Raw genomic sequence first — 14731 nt, forward strand, 5'->3', positions numbered from 1 at the left:
AAAAAAATAAATAGATTAGAGCATCTTTTGGGGGGAGGGAAATCAGTGGGTCTGAGTCTTGGAGAAAGCTTGGGGGGTTGCTTTGGGTTTTTTTGTTTTGTTTTGTTCTGTGTGTGTGTGAGTGTGTGTGTGTTTTTTTTTTTAAGAAGAAAAAAATAAAGGGAAGAAAATCCAGCAGAGAAAAGAAGAGAGAGGAATTCCAGCTGTGGAGGAATAGAGGAGAAGAAGACAGATAGAGGAGGAAGAACAGAGAAATACATTTCAACCAAGAAGGAGTTTTGATTTATTTTATTTTTATTTGTTTTAAGGGGAAAAAAAATCTATAAGCAGGAAAAAGAAAGAAAGAAAAAGAAAAAAAGAAAAGAAAAAGCAACTGAGAAGGGTTATAAAAAGAGCAAATACCAAGAAGGGTGAACAAGAGAAGAAAGTCAAGGCAAGGAGGAGCCCAAAGCTGGCAGATCGGGAGGATTTGCAGGGGAGAAGGGGGGGGAAGATTGGAAATGCAGCTCTGGAGTTTGCTGCTGCCTCTTGCGCTTCTCTGTACAGCCCTAGCCAGTGGACCCGAATGTGGGATGGACGAGCGCTCCCGCAGGGCGAGAAGGGACACCAGGCACAGCCGCCAGCTCCTCTACACTGCCCCGGGCACCTGTGCCACCAGGTTAGCCCGAGGAAGGCGCTCCACTGCTGGGCTGGAGCCTGGGCATGTCCCCCGCAGGAGGCAACAGCGGGAGGTAGAGGACGGCGAGGAGTCCCTTACCCCGAGCAGGGCGCTCTATTTCAGTGGACAAGGTGATCAGCTGCGGCTGAAGGCAGACATTGAGCTGCCCCGAGATGCCTTCACTTTGCAAGTGTGGCTGAAAGCTGAAGGAGGACAGAGATCTCCGGCTGTCATTGCAGGTAGGTCGCTCGCCGTGCCCGGGGCTGCAGCATCCCTTTTACGTTTCGGGAGCCGGCAGAACAGCCAGCTGTAGGCGTGCGTGTGTATAGGATACGTGTGTGTGCATTTAAATGTGCCTGTGTGCCTTGCAACGTACGGACGTATGTGAGTGCATGTGTAAACACGCACGGGTGTGTTTATTATCCATATATTCTGTGCAATACTGGAGCTCGGCAAACTCTCTGAAAGTATATGCTGGCAGGAAAAGTTATGTAAACTTTTACACAGGGAAATGGCAGTATCCGGGCTAGTTTCTGTATTTCTGTGTGTATGGATTGAGATGCAGACAGGAGGGAGAGCTCTTACGGTGGGTTTTTAACTCATTTGCAGGTCAGAAAACTGTAAGTAGAGCATTTAAAAGTAGCTTATATGTATGTATGGAAAGAAACGTATGTCTAGCGTGTGGCTGCAGAGAAATGCGTGTGTAAGGTCCCTGTACGATTTCCTTAGTTTTATGAGCTCTTTAGCGTACTTTCACTGTTACCTTTTTAGATGCTATGTTAGCATGTGGTTTCCAAAAAGCTATAAAGGAACTTTTGGCTATTGTGAAACCTCAAATGAATCAAATGAGTTTATAAAGTTCCCAACCCCTCGGCACTCAGCTGGGGCTGGGACTCGCGCTGCAGCTAGAGGATGTCAAGTATTTTCGTCTCCCCTTAGAAACAGCAAGTGTAACACAAATGATTGTAAGGTCAAATAGCCCTATAAAACCATTTAGTACTGAAAGCAGCTACCAGGCTGAGCTGTCTGAGCTGAACAATAATGAGGAATATTGCACTTTTCTTGCTGAAATTTTACGAGCCCATCGTGGATTTGGGTCCTTTTTCCCCGCGCTCGCTCCCGCTCCCCCCCCTCCAGCCATCTCCCTCCCTCTCCCCGCTTTAGTGATAAAGTGCAGCAAAGTTGTCGTGAAATCGGATACTTTTTGGAGGGTTACAAACCCTTATAAATGTCGCCACATCCATCTTTGCTCCGAAGGAAGTCATAGAAAATGGAAATGCCCTTAAAAAAAGGAAGCAAGTCAGAAAGAGAAACGGGCCGGGCGGGGAGGGGGGGGGAAGGAAGGGGGGGTGAAAGACATGTTTTACAGCTCTTTTGGCAAGGAGATTCCCTGAAAGCACAAAGTTTCCATGTCCTAGGATGCCTTAAAGAGACAGGGAGGATTTCCCCTTTCCCTTTAACTGGAGGCACTTCCTAGAGCAGGCGGATGCTTTTGCTGGTGGCACCGCCGCCCGCCCCACTCGCCCGTCCCTGCTGTCCGCTGCCATCTGCTCCATCCCCGCTGCCCCGTCCCTGACCCGCACCGCTGTCGCCTGTTGGTGAAGTTGCTTTGTCCGAAGCAAAACAAAAACTACGATGAACTCAGCAGTGCGTTTCCTTAACTTTCCCCGGTCCCAGCTGCTCTGCTCGCGGTGGGGAGAGGGATGCAGCGTGTGTGGCTGCTGGGGTGGGCAGGAGGTGCCAGGACTGGGATGGCTTTCAGTAGGGCAGTCAGACGAGTAATTTCATAGGAGAAGGCATTCTTGTGCTCCGCTCTTCTGTTTCCCAATCTTAACTTAAACCCCGGGCTCAAAGCGCTTCCCTTTCAGCTTAGCGGAGGCAGAATTTGGGTTTGCACAGATCTCATCAGTGGCAGAATACGATCTGTGTTTTTGTTTGTATGTAATCCGGGATCTAAGACCCCATGTCTGCCTTTGGTGTGAGTATCTGCAATTCATACAATAGGGGACCTAGACAAACACACACCAAGATCATTTGTAGTAAAATACTTTGATTGGCTGGGGGAGGTTGGGTTGTTGCCTGTATAAAACACTTGACCCATTTTATGCACGGAAATAACATTCCGCGGCGAAAAATGAAAAGAAATGCCCCAGTTTAGCACTGTGGAGCTTGCAGCTCTGCTCGGGAAGACTTTGTGATTTTTATTTTATTTTTAAACTCCCCCTTCCCCCCATCACACACTCTTGAAGAGGAGCCAGGTTTGGCTCTGTGTGTAAACACCTGGAAGAAGTCCAAGAGGAACTCACTCGGAGTATCCTCTGCACACCACAGCCTCCCAGACCTGCAGCAAGCTCAGGGAGAGATTACGCTTCCCTCCGTGAGGAAATCAAGGGTTCTGGCTGCCAAAACGTTTGGCTTTCTCATTTTCACTGTTTTGGGATGTGACAGACTCCGGAGCCCTGTTCTGCTGCCGATGTTACATCTGTAGTACCTTGCTGAAAGCCAGAGCTCTTCTGGGTGCTGGGTGGGCAGGGAATGACTCTAGTTTGCAGACAGTGAGTTTCTCCCCAACTTCTGTTGCAGCTGCAAAGTGGGAAATTGTGTTTGCACAGATCTGAAGGGGAGGGCAGGGCTGGCTGGAGAGTGCCTCATTTACAGAGTCCTGCCTGTATCTTCATCTGCTTTCTGCCCCTATCCTCTTCCTGTGCTGACAGCTCTTCTGCGATCCCTCTGTGCTGGCACAGGAGTAGTCGCCACAAGTCATATAGGAGCCACACACCCACACGTGAGCCTATAAGGGAAGCCTGTCTGTTAAAAATTTCATGTAGGACTCGAGTTGTTATCAGCTTCCATGCCTGAGCCCTGATATGAAGGAGCTCCTCTGCTAATCCTGCTACAGGAGTTTCTGTTTCTGTCTGGAGCCAACTCTCCTTACGTCACCCTCTGCTGCAGTATTCAATTTGTTTTCATAAATGGCTAATTTTACAGCGCTGTTAAGTGGGTTCGTCATTGCGCCAGGCCGTGCCCTGTCTCTGATCATAGGCAGTCCTCAGTGCCAGGCTCTGCCAATTTTCACGCTGGTTGGCAGTGATGTTATTGCTGCCCTGTTTGACTTCACTCATATCTGTTCTGGCATTTCTCAGGGAAAACAGTTGGGAAACTGGAAGTCTGACCCATTGATCCGTGTTACGCAAATCCTCAGCAGTGTTTTGGGAGCCGGGCCGTGCCTCATTCGCGTGGCTCCCGCCGCGCGGCTCTGGGTTGTGCGTGCTTGGGTCTGTCCCTGGGCCACACTGTTCTTGGACAGACACTCCTTGGAAGTGCACACCTATTGGCACAGTACATCTCTCTTACAGATGCACGCATGGGCACATGGCATTAATCACTCGACTTTGTGTGCTTTCTCCTACAGTCTTTGAATATATCTCCAGTTGTCGACGAAGGAGTTAAGGTCCGGGCTGTAATCAAGTTAGATAACACGCGTGCCATGCAAAGTAGAACGCTTCAAAGCACCACTGACCTTGCTTCTGTTGTAATCAAAGATATTTCAGTTCTACTGTGGAAACGCAACCGCATCGTGAGAAATAGGATCCTCCTGAGTCCCTGTCAGGGTGTTTTCTAGCGTATGGCTCAGGAGCAGGAGCTCATGTTTTTGTAGGAAGGAGATGTTGACTCTTTGCTGTCTGGGAGCTGAGAGGAGCGGGATGAATGATCAGCGGCGGGAGCTGGAGTAGGAAGGCGTGCCTGCTCTGAAGAGGGAAAGTTATTTGTGTTTTTTTTTTTTTTTTTTTTTTTCCCCTTTCCAGTTTCATTCTCCTCTGTCTCTCTATTCCTCTGCCTGCCAACAGAGAGCATGATCCCAACTTAATAAGGCTTCATATGCAAGGGAGTGCCTATGTTTTCCCAACTTCGGTCCTTGGTGAACATAAAACTGCAGCAGAATCCAAAGAGAAGGAAACGCCAAAATCAGCACAGTGGAACTCACTTAAAGCCACAGCTCTTGCATGTGAGAGACTGAGAAGCATCTATGCCGGAGACCAACCATTGGGCAGTAATATAGATGTGTAACTGACACTGTGTTGGTCTGCTTCCTCCTCAGGGCTTAAGAATATCTGTTTGGAGTTTGGTTTCATTTGGTCGACTTCTGGAGTTTTGGAGTCTGTTACTGAATTAATACACATCAGGTGGGCGCAGTCAGCTGGGTCTCATCCCTGAAGCCAATGCTTATAGCAGCTGCTCAGGATGCTCTTTGACAGTGAGTTTACACTGAATTTCACTGGGTAGATGGATAGATGGTAGATGGATAAGGCATCATTTTTTTCTCATCTTCACAGCCTGTTGCCTTTCTATTCCACGGATTTGCTTGTTTTGATCCGTAATGAAGTACTGACATGAAGGACTAGAGAATGATTCAGTCATAAAGCTCGCCGTTAATTAGCTCTGGTGTGTGCCAGGTCCCAGGGGTGGGATGGCAGGGGCTCAGGTCTGCATGGATGCTCCAGCGTAGTGACAGCCCCCAGCACTGTTCCCAGGGGACACAGGTCACCGTGCATCTCTGCGTTCCAACGATTCCCTACTTCACAGCTACAGCCCTGGGTAAGCAGTGACCGATAGGGCCACTGAAAAAATATGGCGTGGTTTGTCATTTACTAAATATTCGTGAGCAGTTCACTTCCTCCCTCCTGCAGAAGCCGGGACGGGAGAAATGGGAACTAAAAAGAGATTTTTCTTTCCTTAAGACTTCCAGTTTCAACCAGTGTCATTCTTTCAACCAGCTACACACTGGAGTCAGAACCATACAGTCTGAAGAACATGTTCTATTTTTTTCAAAGCACTTCCTTCCAGGCTGCTCTAATCAATAAAATGGTAGTAAAGAGGGAAGTTTGCCTTTTGACATGCGATGGTCGGGTTAGATTCCTCAGTGATGTGTGGCTGCCTGCTGTAGGCACCAAGCTGTGTCCCAGGCTGAGCTGGCTGCGCTGAGCTTCACTTGGGCCTGATTTACTTCTGGGATGTGCCCAGAAATTCCATGTCCACGAGGTCTTACTGAGTGCTGGAGCAGATGTAAAGAGGCCTATTCTGCCTCACCCCAAAGTCTTTCAGCTCTTTTGCAAGAGGGATGTGTGCCTGGGTAACCTGAAGGCAGGAGGACCCTTGGGCCAGCAGTGCTCAATGCTGTCAGACTGTGGGGTTAACTGGGTGCGTTCACCTGGGATTTCTGGAGCTCAGGTTGGTCTGAGCAAGAATGCAAAGCCAAAATACAGCATCTATTTTCAAAAAAATGTATTGGAAAAAAAAAAAATTAAAATAAAGCCTTCCGTGAGGGGTCAGCTGAGTTGTTCCCATATAATAGTTTTGCTTCCAATTTTAGCTGTTGTTTTTCAGCCACTCTTTTCTTTTCTCTGAAAGAAATTACAGGAGCACAAGCAGAGAAAGGACCTCCTGGGTTGCCAAATTTAGTCCCCCGCCATGTCAGGGATGTAACAGTAGATAATTAGTTCAAGCATTCACAGAATATCCACTTTGTTGGTTCTGATATAGCACAGGGCACAGAAAATTTCCCAGCACTCTACTGTAAACCAAAGATCTTTAGCAAAGACCCGGATGTAAGGCCGGAAGACAGACAGACAGACTGACAACATCTTAAGTACCCAGAAATCCTAGGCATTGATTTAGAAAAGTGTTGACTATGTCAACTATGAGAAAGAATAACATCTTCTGGTGTAAGATACTGGCTTTCTTATTTTTGGAAAGTTACAAACGAATCAGGTGTTTTGACAGTTACGAAACTTCTATTGAAATTTTAAGTTAGAATATCTGCCAGAGCTGATCCTTTCCCACAGATGGTCTGTTTTGATTAATTTCCCATTTTCCTGAGAAAAATATTTTATCAACTATTTCCCACCTTTCTCTGATCGTCATCTGTACAACAGTTCCTATATCTCATCATTGCAAGAGTGAACACGTTCGCTTTATTACATTTTTGCTTCTTTCCCCAATGTTCTGAATGTGGATCTGAAAAGTCCTGCTTGATCAAAACCCTCTGCGTTTTTCTCTAAGCTATATCAGCCAGTCTAATGTCATCCTTCTCTTCATTTAACCATTATACATTATGTATTAATCTTTCATTATATATTAATCCTTCTATTTCAAATAGAGAACGGGCGCTAGATTTTTCTATTCCCTGGTTCTGGGCATTTGTTAAAGTGTTGTAGGCACAGGGCAGTTGAGTACATCATCTTTTTTTTTTGTTTTTGCCTCAAAATGAGACTTCTAAAAATTAAGGTGTACCTTTCTTCTGATCTTATGTTGCTTTTTGAGCATTTCCCTACCTTATGATAGCTGGCATCTGACTGGGAATCTTAGTTTTATTTCAGCTTTCTGTGGAGGAGAAATCCTTGGTTGATCTGCTAATTTCTGCTTGTCCCTAACCTCTTTATTTTCTCTGGTGTGAGCACGCATGCACACACACACACAATTTCCAAAGCACTTTTGATTTTTTCCCCAGATCAATAGAGCATTTAAACTCCAATGATCAAGGAAAAGCAGCTTGTTTATTTCCCTATGTATCCTGACACAAGTGGCAGATCTTGTAAACTGCTTTGATTTGATGGTAGCGCCTTTTATATAGTTTGCTCTCCCCACAGCCATCCATAAAGTCAAAGCGCTCTTACTCTGAACAAGAGAAGAGCACAGCTCTAGAAGGCAAATAAAAAGGAATTAAGAAGAGAATAAGTGAGGATCTCATCCCAGAATGTTTCTGCTATCATTCTTCGTCGCAATCCGAGCAATTTGCTTAGTTGGGAACTGCTCTGTGTCCGTAAGGTTGCAGCACCAAGTGAAGCTGCAGTGTGTATCCATAGCTAAAACTGTGAACAAGCGTAAATACAAGTCAGCTTATCCCTTAGTGAGAATGGAGATGTATTCATGTTGCTAGACTTACGCACGCAGCATGGATTTGATCCTAAACCTATCCAAAATCATGAAAAATACCGTTGACCTTGGCTGACTCTGGCTTAGGCTCTGATTTCAGAGTCTTTTGCATCCCTCCTCTACATCCCAGAGCGTTTCATGGTCCTTGCGTTATCATCTTTTATTTTGCTGTCCTTTCTTGCTTTGGATACCAAAGAAGAAAAATTGCAAAGCTCTCACGTCAGAGAAATTGGCCAGGGGAAGGGGACATGTTTATTTTAGTTGTTTTTGCTATACTCCAAATCTCACTTTGGCCTTCGTCTCTGTCAACCTTTCTCTCTTTTCTTCAGTGTTAAAACGAGCACATGTTCCAAACACGCTGTCTGATTTTCTGTTTTGCTGGGTGATGTGTGTAACTTTCTCGTCCAATCCCTCCACCCTCTCTTATCACCATTGTAGTCTCAGTTCTTTCTCCACTATCTGATGTCCTTGATTTCTCCATGTTTCCCTTTTTCCTGCTCTGCACAACTGCTGTTTTCTTCCTCCCTGTCAAAACCATGTCATGCTCTCTGTAGTTGTCCTTTCCTGTCCCCATGTGAGGTTGGTGTTCCCTCCTTGCAGACCAAGGGTGGCTCCCATGTTGTTGGCTGCCGTGTTGGTGGCTTCAGCCACACAGTGTATGAGTGGTGTGGGAACACAGGGTAAGCAGGCTTCGTGTTTGTGTGCTTGGGCAGGCAGATGCTCATGCATATTTTCTGGGAATTATCGGTGTGGTTCTGTTTAATATCTATTGTAGTGGTGCACAAACAAGGAGCGGGCAGTTGTTCTCGCAGTGAGGGAGGGAGGGTGAAGTGAAACTGAGACGCATCTGGAACTGGCCTGGTGAGGCAGCATCTGAGAGATATGACATGACGCCAGCTCAAGAATTGCAGTGTTGGAGAAGAAAACCAGCCTGTTCTTTGCTGATCAGCTCCTGGGGTCTGTTAGGCTTTCCTCGAGTCTTCTTTTAGAGTGATGCTTAAGGCCCTCTGCTGTGATTTTCCTCCTTTTCCTTATGTAGCTTATTATTTATTTGCTTTAAATCACTTTCCCATATGGATTTCTCTCCTCTGACCAATCTTCCCCTCCTTCATCTGGTTCCCCAGAGTCTTCTATTGTCATGGAGCTGGGAGAAGAGCAGGCCTGCGCCCAATGCAGAGCATCGACTGCAGGCTTCTCTCCTCCTTCCCTCTCTTCCTTGCCTATTCTCTGCTATTAGTGTTGGAAGTATACTCTCGAATATCATCCATTGGATTGAGGAAAGAGATCTTATCACCGTTGTTTTGTTTGTTTTGTTTGATTTAAGACAGTGAGGGAAAGGATGGGCCTTCACTATTACCAGTGTTACTTTGTTTTGAATGTAGGTTCATTTTATCATGTCCTAACATATTTTGATGCTGTTGTTTTCTTTGATCTCGCAATAAGATTGCAGTTTTGTGGTCCTGGTAACATCCTCAGAACATTCTGCTAATTGTGGTGATACATTTGTCAGGTGGGAGAGAGCACCGCACTTCAGGAAAACTGAGGAACTGCTCTGATTTGTCTGAGTGTTGCTGGGTGTTTGGGTCAGAGCTAGAAACTGATTGCAGCAGGCTTGGCTTTTTGTTAACCCCATTTTTGGTGATGGTAGCAGGTAATCTTCAGCCTAAATTGTTCTGCATGTGGAGCCAACCTTAATTCCTGTATGCTGGCTCCAGTTGCTGTTGATGGTTCTTTGCTGGGGGGCTGCTTTGCTGTGCAGTGGTTATGAAGCCTTTCGCTTACCAACGAGTGACATGAGCTCTTTGCACATGGTGGAAGATGAGACAGTCTTGAGTTTATCTCTGATCCCGATGTGCTGGTGTGGTTGGCATGAGCAGGAGTTACTGTGTTTCTCAAATGCAGCAGTTTATGCAGCCCAAAATGGGAGAGAAGAGGATATATCAGAGAAGCCCCTCTGTTCAGGATACTTCTTGAGCTTGAATGCTTTCCTACTTTTGATACATCTGCACATTGGTCAGTAGGTTGACTCAGGAATGCAAAAAGCCTGGCCCTAGATAGCTGAGGGTATTAATTAAGGGCAAAACCAGCTAATTTACCCCATAGTTACATCTGAAGCAGACATGGTTGCAGATGGAGTTTTGCACACAGCGTGTCAGTGCCCCAGTAACTGCAGCCTGTTTTTGGGAAGGGTTAGCACCCAGTGCACACCCTCATGTCTTAACAGCCTGTGCCTCCATTGGAACCGCCAGCAGGAAGGCTGTGCCTCGTGTGAGCCACTCAAATTGTATTTTGCTCTGAATTCAGCAGCATCTGTACTTATAAAGGCTGAGGTGCTAAGGTTAGAATCTGGAGCCTGCACTACTACTGTCTTTCTTTGCTTCTGCCTTGCGGATAAACCAAGCAGCCTCTCTGAGCTCAAAACAGCACCTTCCACCAGTGATAATTTAATAGGAATTATTTTCAGCACAAACTAGACGAGAATTGGAAGCCTCCTGTGCTGTAGCTCATGAATGGAGATGTTCAGGGAGAAATGCAGTACCAGGAGAAAAAGCAAATGTTAACTGAATGTATTACGCACACGGTTTTGAAACATGTACTTGGCAGAGGGAAGGGTAAGTAGTACAAGCCAGATTCTGCTGTTGAGCACACCAGTGCAAACTCAGAGTTACTCCTTTGGAGAGGAAATCAGGGGGCTGCTGCAGGCTGGCAATCGTGTTGAGAGTGGGGCCGATACAATTTGTGCAGTGGGGAAAACAAACTAGCTGAGAAGTGGATGTTATGGAGAACAGCCTCCAAGCACCATTGCTTTGTGTAATGGTTATGATGATGCAGTGGGAAATGTTTGTACAATGTGGGGTTGTTTTTACTTCTTGGAGCACTTTCTACATACACCTAACCTATTCCCTTTAGGCTGTAAAACTAGGCCATATACCACTTTTACAGTGAGTCCTTTGTGTTTCCAGCAACAAACACTTCTCAGCTCTGCTCTCCAGTTTTGTGGCTCTAAACTCCTTCACCCCTTCCCATACTCTTCCATCTCCAGCAATAATATCCCCTCCTCTGTTTATAAACAAACACCCTCGGAGGAAGTTCACAGGAAGACAAGTTAGTTAATGAAAATCAACCGTGCACTCAGGTCCAAGCTGTGGGCTGGAGCCAGCAGGGTTACTGGATGTTTCCTACTCTACATCTGCTTGGAGGAGTTTCACTGATGAGATGTCAGCCTCTCTATATGCCCTTCTCTTCTTTTCCCACTGTCTTGAAAAACAGAAAAAACGATGGAGGCAAATTATGGTGTCAATTTGCTTTAAAGCAATGCCTGGACAGTAGCTGAGAACTCCAAGCAAAGAGACAGGCTTGAATGAACTTGTTTTCACATGCTCCAGAGACCCCCCAGCACAGGGGACAGCCAAACAAAAGGTCGTTGTCTTGAGGCTTCCTCTGGCTTGTGCTTCTAACAGTGTACCTTGGTGGTCTCAGATGGGAGGTGAGGGAAATACCTGTTTGGTTCCATCCAGGAGACAGTGGAATCCTCTATAAAGCCTTTCCAGCTCCTCAGGATGCATGGGAAAGTGATGGGATGAAGAAAGGCTCTGTGAGTGAGGAGGTTGCAGCAGTGGGGCTGTGGTTCCTCACTTGCACAGAGATGTGGTAGCTGTGCAGCGTTCCTGTCCCCAGGAGTGCATTTCCAGGAATTCTAGGTGTGAAAATTGTGATCCCACTTTTAATTCTGAGCACCTTGAAGATGTAGATGTGTTACAAAAGGTCTCCAGTGTTAGCAGGATCTCTGTCCCTTAAATTGCGATGGCTTCCGACAGTCTTATCTGTTGCTTTTTGTTGAAAGAGAAGTTCTTATTGCACAAATATTTTCTGGCATGTAATTAATAGCTTTATCTGTAAGACAGTTCCAGAGTGGTCTTTCCACCTCCCCCTCTCAGACAGTCAGAAATGGGGATTTTGCACTGCAGCGTGGGCAAAGTTTATCAGACGTTGCACAATCTCTTTGTCCGTGAACAGATTAAAAAAAGAAGGGAGAAAATAGACCTGATTTATACTGGTGAGCTTCCTCCAGGAATTCCAGGATAACCATCAACAATTTGTCCCATGAGGAAAGTTGAGTGCTTCATTTTTGCCCTTTGGAGAGCTCTGAATTAATGAAGGATGGAGTACCAGCGTATCTTCTGCTCGTCTTTGAGCTGGGAAAGATTGGAATTCCCCAGAGTCCTCTTGTTAGGGATGCTTTAATCAAACAGACTGTTTACATTCTTTGTCTCACCAGAGGCAATGCTCAAACTGGGGTGGTCTTCAGCTATATGCCATAATACTAGGGGTTTATTTTATTTTATTTTAAACATCAGCATGTCACCAGTTTTACTGGGAAAGGGCCGTATCCAAACACCTGCAGGCTCCATGGAACAAGCCAGAAAGAAGCAGCAGCTGCATCTCACATAGGTGAAATGATCCAGGAAAGGGATCTGTGTTTCTTCTGCAGCTTGCTGTCTGCTGGGCTGAGGCTTCTCAATGAAGGTGGGCCAGGAACACTTGCACTGAGAGAAAGACACCTCCCAGCAGTAGGAAGGTGAGCAGCAAACTCTTCCCTTTGCCTCAAGCACAGAGGGCAGAAAAGCATGGGCATTTTTGCACCAACCATGTGTTTTCTATCCCACTTGTGATGGCCAGACAGTGAACATCCACTCTGACAGTTTCTGTGCTCTGGTACTTAAGAAAACACTAAGTGAAATGGGGGCTGTGTGTTTCCTGAGAGAGAAGGAGGAAGGAACTGAGATGGGGATAGGTTTTCCTACTATCGCCTGTCTCTCATCACATTTTCCTCAGGGTGAACATCTCTGTCAAGAAGTCAACACTTTATTGCACAACTGTATTACTGTAATGGGCCATAAACCTTGAAATGGGATCTAAAATTCTCTTCAGATACAATTGAAAAAAAAAACAACACACAACCTGTGGTATCTTCTGGAAATGATGTATTTCTGCTCCCCACGCTCAGGATCTTCAGTGCATCGCTGAGAAGTACGCACGTAAACGGGTAATGCGGACAACATTCTTCTGAAGCCAAGCGCTCCAACCAGCTGTTCAGCAGCAATGTGATTTATTGAGAGCTGTCAATGTTTTCCACACATGGTGTCCTTTGCACTGATGAGCTTGCAGCCTGGCTTTTATGGGGTTTCTCTGACAGTTGTCAAACACTGGGGACAAGGCAAGCTTGACGAGGCACACGTTTTTATGGGAATGTTATGGGCATTGCAGCAAGATGTTCTGGAAGGGAAGGACAGTCTGAGAGTAACTGGCAGAGAGGAAAACAAAGGCAGTTGCAAAAGGCTCCCTTTTTACTGGTGGTTTCAAGAAGAGAACAGCAATTTCCTCCAGCAATAAATTAGATGTTTTGGGAGAAAGAAAGGGTGTTTGGTTAGACAGTGGTGACACTGCTGAGAGATAAGTATGCTCCCTCTCCTGCAAATTCAAGTTTCTTGTTTTGTGGCAGAGTAGTTGGGGAGGTACAGGTTGCTGTGGAGTTTTAGTTCCTTTAGCACTGCAGCTGCTCTGTGGTGTCCTCAGCTCAGTCCTTGGATCGGTGAGGGTGGGAGATTGGCTCTCAGCAGCTCTCAGAGAGACCCTGCATGTGAGGAAGCGGTAATTACACCAGTGCAGCTCTTTGGAGATGCAGTTCATGGCGAACGCCACACTGTTGTACAAAGAGAAAGAAATGCTTGGCCAAGAATTCCCATCAGCCAGGGTCACACTAGGTCCCTGCAGCTCTAAAATGGGAACTGGGGTTGTAGAATGCTGAAGAGACAAAAAGGCAGATGCAGTTCTTGCCGATCTCAGCTTGTCAATTTGTCTTGACTTGTGTAAGCTTGTATTCGTGAATATCACAGGTATTTGTTTTCCCCCCACTGAAAAACAGAGCTGTTGCCTGAACAGTGACTCTGGCCACGTTCCCTCCTATTCAGCACAATGCAATCTTGGCTCTTTACTAGTTAATATTTTCTGTCAACAACCTGCAAGAAAACATAAAATCAGTGCTGATAAAATTTGCAGATGTTGCAGAGTTCAGGGAGTGGTAAACAATGACCAAAACAGGACTCTCATTTGGGTGTTTTCATAAATTGAGAACATGCAAACAGTATGCATCAGAATAAAGCCAAATGTGAAGTCATACATATAGAAAGACAGGAGGCAGGTCATGCATAAGGGATGGATGGTGGGGGAAAGATCTTTCACCTGGAAGGTAAGCGTGTTGGAGTGACTGTGTCAGAACAGATAAAGCATCTGAATGTGAACTGCCAGTGTGATGCTGTGGCCAAAGGTTTCGAGTCATCATTAGCTGTGTAAACAAGGAAATGCTGAACAGGATCAAGGAGGTTGTGTTATCCTCGTGTTGACAATGGAGAAGCTGCTGCTGAGGCACTTTGTACAGTTCTGATGTCCGTCCACAGCTTAAGGATGTTGTATGCGAGAGGATTTAGAGAAAAAAAAACAAAACAATCATGAGCATGATTATAGGATTTGTAACAAGTCCTAAAGCATTTGACTCGAGAAGATTAAGAGGTGAGTTGGTCATCATGATCTTTAAGTATATGTTTAGGGAACATTAATCTGATAATTGGAGTTTGGAAATCTAATAATAGAGGATATGAGTAAATCCAATGAATGCACACAGAAACTAAGTAACTTCAGAATAGAGAGAAAATGCACTGTTTTGGTGAAAGTATTCAGTCATTGAGAAGCCTTTCCGAGTAGAACGGTGGAGTGCCTGTCACCAGGTTCTTTTAAACGAGAATTCAGTGTTTTTTCAAATTCTTATTTAAAGAGGAGTTAATTCAGTCCTCACCCCCTATTGTGTCTGAGTGCTTCTAATGTCGTATCACTCTGGGGTTTTCAGTTATTACTGCAAAAACAGGAACGGAACGAAACTGCGTCAGGAGAGGTTCAGACTGGATATTAGGAAAAGGTTCTTTACCAAGAGGGCGGAACAGGCTCCCCAGGGCAGTGGTCATGGCACCAAGCCTGCTGGAGTTCCAGAAGTGTTTGGACAACACTTTCAGACATATGGTTTGATTTTTAGGTAGTCCTGTGTGGAGCCAGGAGTTGATCCTTGTGGGTTCCTTCCAACTTGGG

The 14731-nt window shown here is 45.7% G+C and overlaps 1 protein-coding gene across 1 annotated transcript in view; it reads left to right on the forward strand.

The window, feature by feature from the left end:
- Positions 1-387: 387 nt before the first annotated feature.
- Positions 388-14731, forward strand: part of PAPPA (pappalysin 1) — a gene marked incomplete at its 3' end in the record, with an annotated part of 167341 nt that continues 152997 nt past the window's right edge. Inside the window, exon 1 of the mRNA XM_079544568.1 lies at positions 388-897. Within this exon, the coding sequence (XP_079400694.1) occupies positions 501-897 (397 nt within the window). The 5' untranslated portion in view covers positions 388-500. The remainder of the gene's footprint in view (positions 898-14731) is intronic.

This window comes from Tetrao urogallus (assembly GCF_951394365.1).
Source record: "Tetrao urogallus genome assembly, chromosome: 19".
NCBI classification, from domain to species: domain Eukaryota; kingdom Metazoa; phylum Chordata; class Aves; order Galliformes; family Phasianidae; genus Tetrao; species Tetrao urogallus.